A 10434-nucleotide genomic window follows, 5' to 3' on the forward strand; every position below is an offset into this window, starting at 1 on the left:
TTTCACAGACTCACAGAATGGGACGTGTTGGAAGCTCAGGCAGGGTCATCCTAGAGCACATGGCACAGGATTGTGTCCAGACAATTCTTGAATAGCTCCAGTGAGGGTGTCTCCACACCCTCTCTGGGCAGTCTGTGCCGGTGCAAAGTCACCTGCACAACAAAGATATTCTTCCTCGTGTTCAGGTGGAACTTCCTGTGCATCAGTTTCTGCCCATTGCCTCTTGACCTGTTGCTTAGCACCACTGGGAAGAGCCTGGAAACCTCCTCAACACCACTTTTTAGATACTGATGGATAGTGATAAGGTCCACTCTCAGTTGTCTGTTTTCAAGGCTGATCAAGCCCAATTCCCTCAATCTTTCCTCAAAAGATAGATGCTCCAATCCCTTAATCATCTTTGTTGCCCTCCCCTGGATCTGCTCCAGGAGCTCCATGTCCCTCTTCTACCAAGGAGCCCAGAACTGGACTCAGAACTCCAAATGTGACCTCCCAGGGCTGAGTAGAGGGGCAGGATCACATCCCTCAACCTGCTGTCAATGTTCTCCTAATGCACCCCAGGACACCATTGGCCCTCTTGGCCACAAGGGCACTATTGGCTCATGGAGAACTTGTTATCCATGGTTCTTGTTCTGTGTTGTCCATGGACACCCAGGTTCTTCTCTGCAGAGCTGCTTTCCAGCAGGTCAGTGCCCAGCCTGTCCTGGTGCAGGGGATTATTCTTCTCCAGGTTCAGGATCCTGCACTTTCCTCTGTTGAGTTTCAGACAGTTCTCTGCCCACCTCTCCAACGTGTCCTGGTCCTTCTGAAGGGCTGCACAGCCCTCTGAGGTATCAGCCACTCCTCCCAGCTGTGTGTTGTTGTTTATTTATACCTTTTTATTAACTCATTTGCAATATTACTGTTCCATGGCCTGGTATTTTCAGAATTACTATTGAAATTCAGGAAAATACATTTTTGTTAAAAGGAAAGGATGGGGCCACTGGGAGTGAGTGCTGAGGAGCTGAGAGCATCAGCAATACTGTGCCAGTTACTACTGTGTTTTACAAGTATTGATGCAGACTAACCCCATCTCACCCCCGAGCTTTATGATTTTTATGATCAAGTCTGTGGACTTTTCTGTATCCTTACACATAGCATGGCTGTCTAAGGTAAAATAAAATTAAAAGCCAAAAAATATTGAGATCATGTGGTGTGGCCAAAAAGCTGCTCTTTGGATACCCCAGAGCAGCTTGACTGCAAAATGGAATACAGTCTGGAGGTAAGATCAAGCCAAAGGGATTGAACATACTACTGAACTGTTTAACACTTCCTCTGCTTTGTCTGTGACCAGTGCCAGCTGGCACTCTCTGAGACAATGCCCTTCCATCTTTCTGAGGATTCCAAATCCCAAAGTGACGTGGGTGTGGTTCTGAAGATAACAAATGTTAAGTATGCAGTGTGGACAAGGGTGGGACAAGTTTGGCTACTTCTCTCCTTTTCCTTTTAACAGTCACTGCAGTCTCTACACCCTCTACCTTTCACATATATCTCTATATACATTCAAGACAAATACTCCAGCTATGTCTATCTTAATAAATTAGACATTTGAAGGAATATTCCTGTGTGCCAAAAATGCCAGCTTTTAAATTGATTGGTTTTTAGAAAGACCTTTACTATTTTCATCTGGACCACCCTTGTCTCTCCAAGAAGTTCTTGAGTGTCATTAAAGAACTCAGTTCAATCTGGGTACCATTCACAAGAGACAATTTGCTTTTAGACTAAGAGAATTTAATAGAGTTTAGTATTCATGGACACCATTCCATGTTAGATGCTGCCAGAAAATAGTCTTGGACATGTTTGACTTATTACTATATACTTACTCATGGTTTCATACTTAAAAAAATAAAAAGTAAGAGTATTCTAGTGGTTTCCAATGGCACATTCACCTTAATATAAATAATTTGAAAGAAAAACAATAAAATTCATTAAAAAAAAAAACACGAGAAAGGCCATTTTTCTCCAAGAGCCACATAAGAAACAGAAAGCCACCTGCTATGCAGTATGAACACAACTAGACAAAGACTATATAACATCACAAAACACTCTCTGTTATCCTCAATACATGCAGAAATGCAGATGTAGTTTTAAGGGCCTTTGCAATGGATTTTAAATAATGAAAGTCCCATGTCTGTGTGGGCTCTGTTATAGAAAATGTGTCTCAGTCAAAAGAAAAGGAAAGGGAAAAGAATGGCATCAAAACTGGCACACACTTACCATAGATCTCAAGGTGGTTAGAGAGGGGGGTATCAAAACTGGGCACCTGTATCTTGTTTTCCCTTTTTAAATAGCTTGTCATTATATTTTTAAATGATCCTTTCATGTAGGAAAAAGAGAAAAAAGAAAAGATAGAGTTTAACAATCAGGGCTTAGTCTGTCAGCAGGAAGTATTTCTGCTGCATAATATACTGTCCACAGTTAGATTTTGTAAAACACTGACTAATCTAGTTGAACTTCAAAGTTTGCTAAATGAACAGTCAACATAAAACAACCTTACAGCTCTTTTCTTGATATTAATAAAGATAAGTTTGGACTCATTCATGCAGTCTGGTGTCCAAAACATGCACAAAATTATTGGTCTGGACATTTTGGATCCTCTCTGCCACAGGCTGTGCTAACCCCAGCTAAGTGCCCTCCACCTTCTGTCATTTTTTCTCTACAGCTGGACAGGTAGCTTTTTCATTAAGTCTCAGCACTAACAGTTAGCTGTCAGATCAAATAAAATTCATTCTAATTATGTTGAACAGAAATACAGATGCTATAGAAATTCCCAGGAGGGCTTTATAATAGGTGAATTGTGGCAGTTACAAAAACATGCAGGAGAGCTAAACAATACTATTGGCATGCCTTTTAGGATTCAAGATCACAATTACCTTTACATTCTATGAGACTCTGACTTTTGGATTTCCCCAGTCACCCTACTCTCTCAGAAAGCCATTCATTGGATCTACTCTGTTAACAACATTTATGCCAAATAATTCAGAAATGCCTTATTACGCTGATCGCCAGGATTCAAGTCATCTCTAGCTCTGAGGGAGAGCAAGGATACACAGAACAAGTGTGAATACAGGACTGCCTTCTCTCCACAAATCAGTAGACTTGCACCAACAATAATGCTAAATTGATCACTGCTTGCTGGAGCTGCATTCCTTCAGAATTTCATCTGCCATAGCTATGTATTATAATACTACTATGATTCACAAAAGTTTAAAATCATTCTCTTACTAACCTGAAGACATCTCTGTAAGGCAAAGGTAAAAAAATATGCCTGCAGGTAAAAATTATTTCCTGTTCCCAAGTTTGGCAACTGATCATACCTATAACATCTTGAAACAACAGCATGTTTCCATTAGAGGGCTGGGAAGGCATTCCCCCATCTGTTCTTTCAACTTAGGTGCTTTGTACAAGACTTGAGAGAGAACATTTTTAACTGCAACAATGTAGAAAATCTCCAAGGCAAATTAAATTACCTGGTAGGGGTGATGATGATGACAATGATGACGATAATGATGATGATGATATTGTTATTTATGAGATTGACCACAAATCATCGAATCACTGAATAGCTGAGGTTGAAAGGGGCCTTAAAAGTCATCTAGAGCCGAGCCCAAAACACTGGCAGGAACACCTTCCACTAGACTAGGCTGATCCTCATCCAACCCAGCCCTTAGCACTTCCAGTAATGGGGCATCCACAACTTCTCTGGCTACCTGTTCCAGTGTCTCATCACCTTCATCAGAAAAGTCTTTTTTCTATATCTAATCTAAACCTACCCTCTTTCAGCTTAAAGACATCACCACTTGTCCTGTCACTATATGTTCTTGTAAAAAGTCCTTCTCCAGCTTTCTTGCAGGCCCCCCCTTAGGTACTTCAAAGCTGTTGTATGATCTCCCCAAAGCCTTCTCATCTCTATTAGAGATGAACAGCCCCAGTTCTCAGAGTCTGAATTCATAGGAGAGGTCCTCCAGCCCTCTGATCATCTTTGTCACCCTCCACTACACTCACTCCAACATGAACCTTTTGTTGGGAACCCCAAAGCTGCATACAGTACTGCAGGTGGGATGTCATTAAATATTCATGAGTATATTTGTCTTCAGTTAGAGTTCAACTCAAGCCCTATCATAATTAAAAAAGGGAGATGGTTGCAGAGTTATGTTCTAAGTTCTCCCTATCTTGCTGACAGCCATCCACACTCTGAATCCTTTTCTGTGATTAGGTGATCATCAGAGTAAGGTGTAGACTCTTCAAAACACACGCTCTATCTGACTTAAGAGTGGGGGCAGAAATGTGGAAGGGGTGTCAATTCAGCTTGACCCCCTTTAGGGTGTGAGGCACAAGAGTTATGGAACCTTCAGGAGGCACCACCAGAAGATGTGTGTCTGCAGCCTGGTGTCTGACTCTGGTGCTTCTGGCAGGGATGCAGCATCAATGGGCAGCTGTGCAGCTGCACCTAAAGAAAAAAAGGCAGCACAAGGTCATTTTCCATCCTTTTCAGATCCTGATGCTACTACAGTCATCCTAGTATTAGTGGTCAAGGTCTCCAGCTTTGTATTGTTAAAACTTAGTACTTCTAAGGTCAATGAAGGGGTGTTGACCACATTGCCCATTTAATAGAGAAAACAGAATAACACACTACAAATACTTTATAGGTTGTTTTCTCATAAAAGAGAAAGAGTTACCCAACCAAGCATATTTTCTAGAAAGGAGATAAGATGGTGCTTTCTAACAAAAAATTTTTAAGAAGTCTAGAAATTGAGAGTTAAAGTTGGAAATTTCAGTTGCTGCACCTTCAGTTCAGATTGTTCTTTATAAGCAATAGGGAGGGAGTGGGTGTCAGTGGGTAGGAATTATGGAATGGAAGCCAGGAAGACACAAAGTAACCAAAAGATCCACGGGTACATGTTCATACCAGTCATGCTGCTATTAAGAATAAAATGTAAAGATTTTTTTTCTGGCAGACTTCCCGGTGCAAGTATTTTATTTCTCCTCCCACCTGCTTCTCCTCAGGAATAATGTAATGAACTGAGTAAGACATTTGCATTATTCATGTTTGCTATTTAATGACATCTTGGGTCCATGATTAAGGAAGAGATATCAGAAAGTAGCATTCTCTATATTCCCAGCTTTCTACTAAAAAGTTTCCAAATGGAAATACTTATTTCACAGCCTTTTATTATTTCCTGCTTTTTAGAGCTAGCGCTTTAACCCACCAAAACTGTTTTATTCCCATGACCATGTCTCCTTTTTTAAACCAATAATAATAATTGAGGTAGAACCCTTTTTTTTAAATTTTATGTATATGAAAATTGGTCTATACTCCTGTCTACCATAGCAGCAATATCTGAAAATAATCCCTAGGAAGTCACTTAAGTAAAACTCCCCTCATAAATTTTGATAGCTATGTCTAGTTAAATTACCTTTTGCAAGGAGTTTATTACCAAATACTGCAAAAGGTTTTCCCTTATTCACCCCACAACTCAAGTTAATAGGTCTTTAATTGCTGATGTCTCATGTCTCTTTGTGAGACATATTGCCAAACTTCTTTCCTCAGAAGTGAACAACTTCTTAAGCTACTGTGTGGCTGTATTAAGGTTAATAAAGGTATTAGAGCATAGCAGTAGAAATTCCTGGCCAAAAGAGCAGCCACATTTCAAGAAATCTCTTGAGATGTAATGCAAATGACAGACAAAGTTGGCATTTGATAAAGGAATATTGAGAGTCAGCTATTGCCACTCCATTTTAAAAGGTACTAACCTAGGCTTGGCAGGGGTGTTACTTGATGGAAAGGGTCACACTCAAGCACCACATACATAAGTTTTCAGGGTTTCACTCACAACTCCAGGGAAAATCAGGCTTGATACAAAATCAGGACTTGCACAAAGGCCTGTGTCCTGCACCTTGTCTGTCAGCATTCCTGGCTGCTGCCCTGGCTGTAATTCAAATTCAAGCAGCTCCAAAGTTTAAGAAAAGCAAAGCCAAGCCCATCCACTGTTGGACTGAGGTGAACCATCCTCAGACCCTCCCATCCCCAGACCATCCAGTCCACAGAACCATGAGACTGATCAAACAGTAAGCAGCCTTCAGCTTGGCTCCAGAGGCTGCCCTGAATCCATAACTGAGCATGAATTCCTTTGAAAACAGCTCTGATGAGCATAGCTTACAATCTAGGCTTGAAAACAGCCAAGATTTCTTCTCTCTCCAAGTAGCTGCCCAGGCAGATACATGGCTGAGGCCTGTGGACTGAGGTGTGCATTGGGGGGGCTCTTTGGGGTCACCCCTCTTTGGGATCACCCCTCTGCCACAGGAATGCCAGTAATTAGTTTCTGTGGAAGAGTGCCCTCGGCATGGGTTTGAGGGAGGGCAGTTTCCAATTTCTTTGTCCATGAAGTAAGAAAGCAAGTAAAATTGAAAAAATGTGCCTACTTTTCTTAATATGAATGCAATTTCAACTGCATTTTATGATGATTTGAATGACAAGAAGATGTCTAATTAAAAAGACATAACATTTGGGGGGTTTCCATTTTGAGCCAAGATTTCTGAGTTCAGCATTCTCATAAAAATTATTCCAACAGGGACCATTAAAAAGCGCTGTTGCTTTCCTCTAGAAATTAAAATTTAAGCATCCATGCTAAAAACAGAAGTTCTAGAGAATAGTCTTGATATGCAAGAGAAATATTCTTCTGAGAAATTGCCATTACTTTCAAGATACTTCCAAGCTAACATTAGTGGCCCCTAATTTCAGCAACTCAATAAGTGTAGGGTTAAAACAATCTCTAGTACGCAGGAGGAGCATTAAACACAGCAGAGAGAATGGCCAGGGCAATTCGCTTCCATTGGTCAAATCTATAGGGAAAAGATGACCCTGCCAAATTCAATTTACTTTTTTATGTTGGAAAAAGTAATGCTTCTCTTAAAACAAACAAACAAACAAACAAACGTAAAACAAAACAAAACAACCAGATTCAATTATATATATAAGCAAGTATATTCCATTTTGCAGAAGGTCATGCATACAAGAAAGAGGCATATGGAATTGTTTCAAGAGTTAAATCAGAAATTTCAGACTCTGGACAGATTTCGGGATGTACCAAAATCAGGCAGTATGGTAAGTGTCCTTCTATTATATTTAAAATATGGTGGATCCTAAACAACAGTGAAACAAGAGCCTTTTGACTCCAGTGCATTTCCCAAGAAGACCTCACCTTTAGGTACCTCAGAAATGAGAGCCAAAGCTCTTTTCAGTAATCCAGCCTATGATGAGACTCATTACATTCTACAATTAGACCATAACTAACTCACTAACATCATTATAGATGACAAGTAATTGAGCTGTAGGGAATGCACTGCAAATCTGTATGTGCCTGCTGTGTCTAAGGGCCTTTATACAGAGAAAGCAGCTCACTGATGTAATTTGACCAATAAGGCTTTTCCTCTAGCTAGGCAAGGAGGTAATAAATTAGATACTACAAACAAGTCCACATGGGTTTACCTGTATGTGCAATTGTCCAGAAAGCTCACAAGATCTCTGTAATGCCGTGTCTTTTCCAAAACAGATTTATAAATATTTACCATGGGAAAAGCAAAAATTAAATCACCCTGAGTTGAGGCTGCTATCATCATAATTCAAATTTATACACACACACTCATACACACATGCATAACACTCTGACTACACCTGATAATGAGAGGGAGGAAATAGTTGATTCTACCTAATTAAAACAGCTAATTTAGTCTGACATATTTTTATCAGTAATATTTTGATTAGTAATTATTTTTATATAATTTTATAATGTAAAACTTGAATATTAAATGGAATGAGCTAGAATCATTGTATTCTATAACTTTTTCAGAAGAGCTGCTTTCAGACATGAAGAAGAGGTATTAAGCAGATGTGAGGCCAATGGATTTGCATCTTTTACATCATCTTAATCCAGCAGAACTTTAGCCCTGATTCTTTGATGAACCTTTATCTGTGATATGTGTTATTTTGTATCAAGTTCTCACTCACTCCCCCTTTTGAGATCAGCTGACATGTAACATTTTCATTTGTCTCCCTACTTGAGATTTGCTATTCACATGAAGCTTGAATTAATTCAAAATCTCAAAGGGAATCTCAGTGGAAGAGTTGTGTTTACTCTGTTTCACACTGGTGCTGTGCTTTTGAAAAGTCTGCTAATAAAAGCTGCCTAGAGGAATGGTCTGTTTGTGAGACAGTCAGAGAGTGATCCAGGTACCTAAATATAGGCATCTCAGGCTATTTTAGACAGAGGTCTTGGTTTACAGCACAGTACAGGCAGCAATGATACAGGGCTCAAAGGAGATCTGCACCTCTTGTGAAAGATAGTTGGAGATCAAGCAGAAAGTTCAAAGGCATCTTAGATGGTGCAAATATATTGGATTTTAGCAACTAAACCCCACCTATCATGCTACAGCAGAAATCTCTAATTAAATTGGTCCATAAAGTCTTTTACCTTAAAAGAGGTAGCATTAAAAAAATAAAAAATCATTCGGTGGAAAATAACCACCTTTCAGTCTGTTAATCCTAATATATGTGAGCTCATCCACCTGCAAGGCAAGGTGGCTCTCACAGCATTTTCAAGGTTTCTGTCATTCTACCATGCACCTGCCTCAATTTAAAATCCAGCTGGCAGTCTCTCTTTCAAACCACTCCATATTTCAAACCACAAACTCTTCTCTGTTACCATCCTTTCACTTCTCCTGCTTTTCTCCCACTCTTAGAAAGATGTCTATTGGTACTGGATCTCTCAGCCCATTCCTCTCACGTTGGTTCTTGTGAAAGACAGGGCTTAGCTGGCAGCTCAGGTGAGGAGCCTGCCAAAGTGTTGATTGTTCACAGAGAAAGAGTCGCAGCGGTGCCGAGCACCCGCCAGCCTGGCTCCCTGCAAAGCCATTTCCCCTCTCCAGCTTCTGTGTCTCATGAGAGCACGTCAGCAATCAGCCTCATAGATGGAAACTGCATTATTTCATCCTTGATTTTAATTCTTCTTTCTTTGGTCTTCAGGAGAACTCAGGACCGAGCAAGGCTCCATGGGACAGTTTCAAAACCACAGGTGACTACCAACACTATACAACGATAAATGTATTAGACACAGAGGCAAAAGATGCTTTAGAACTCAGACCAGCAGAATGGGAGAAGTGTCTGAACTTGCCTTTAGACGTGCAAGAAGGTGACTTTCAAACAGAAGTTTAACAAAAACGAACTGAACAAAACAGAAACAAAGTAAAAATGATTCATTGCACTGACAATAAAAAGACTTTGGGAATCCTGACGATCCTGACGCTCCTGTCTGAACATTGCAATTCCTTTATGTCAGGCTCTTCCTGTGCCAAATGTCAGTGGTTTTTTTCGTACAGTATATTCCCACTAGTGCGGCTAGTGGAGAACCAGGTGTACAATTCTTACCATCGTGTGTTGTAAGTACCCGTGGAATGGATTTGTAAGGTAATCTTTATAGATAAACCTCAAGCAACGATTCATGTTGTAACAGCTTCATTTGGTTTAGTTTTCAAAAAACTTCACCATGAAGCACAATGTATATATTTATGCAGTTTTTAAAGTTTATAACAGTCTGTTTGGCCATTACTACACTTTTTACTTTATAATATAAAAGCAAAGTTTTTGTCATTAAATGAATGTCTGTTGAGCTACATTCTTCATTGCTTTAAATGCAATAAAGTAATAATCTCACTTTTATATGAATAATATATTTCACATCTTTATTATTGCAGTTTTCTCTGGAAAGCTCAGAATAGCTTTCTCTGCTGCAGCTGTGTATAAAATATTTAAAATGTTGTATGGTGTAAATAAACCTTTCTCTACATATCAGTTTCCTAGTGCATTTTATTCCATATTGTTTGTCTTAAATTTGAATATTTATACGATTTTCTATAAAACACAAGTATTGAATATGTATTTGCAGCTTTAATAGCATGTTGTATGCAGCTTCTGCAAAAAGTTTTTAAATCATATTAGTAGGCTTGTAGCCATTCTGCATTTTCTAAGGGGTTTTTTTTTTTCCAACAATGTACCATATAAACTGGACTTGTCTGAATACTATTACAATTTTTCTGTTTTATAACAATTTTTGTCTAGTTGTGGAAAGACAAATAATGGAAAATAAGTTAAGTTTCAATGCACCGCACCCAAAGAAAACACGGATTTAGAATCTTGTGCATGGTCTTCTTGCTGTATAACAAAAAAGGATCTCAAGATAAAAAATGTTCCTAAGTATTTTAGATTAAAAAAAAAAAACAAAAAAACCAATGAACCAAACTCAAAAAAACTGAGTCAGTTTCATCATAAATCACAAGCAGAATATGATTATTCTTTGTATTGAAAATATAGTTAAACTATTAGGAACAGAAAGATTAAATCTC

General features: G+C 39.2%; 1 protein-coding gene across 1 annotated transcript in view; it reads left to right on the forward strand.

The window, feature by feature from the left end:
* ADGRB3 (adhesion G protein-coupled receptor B3) overlaps positions 1-9247 on the forward strand; it is a gene marked incomplete at its 3' end in the record, with an annotated part of 439964 nt that extends 430717 nt beyond the window's left edge. Inside the window, exons 30-31 of the mRNA XM_084203695.1 lie at positions 7037-7141; positions 9059-9247. Coding sequence (XP_084059821.1) covers positions 7037-7141; positions 9059-9247 — 294 coding nt within the window. The remainder of the gene's footprint in view (positions 1-7036; positions 7142-9058) is intronic.
* Positions 9248-10434: the final 1187 nt, after the last annotated feature.

The sequence above is a fragment of the Fringilla coelebs genome (assembly GCF_963513975.1).
Source record: "Fringilla coelebs genome assembly, chromosome: 3".
Classification (NCBI taxonomy): Eukaryota; Metazoa; Chordata; class Aves; order Passeriformes; family Fringillidae; genus Fringilla; species Fringilla coelebs.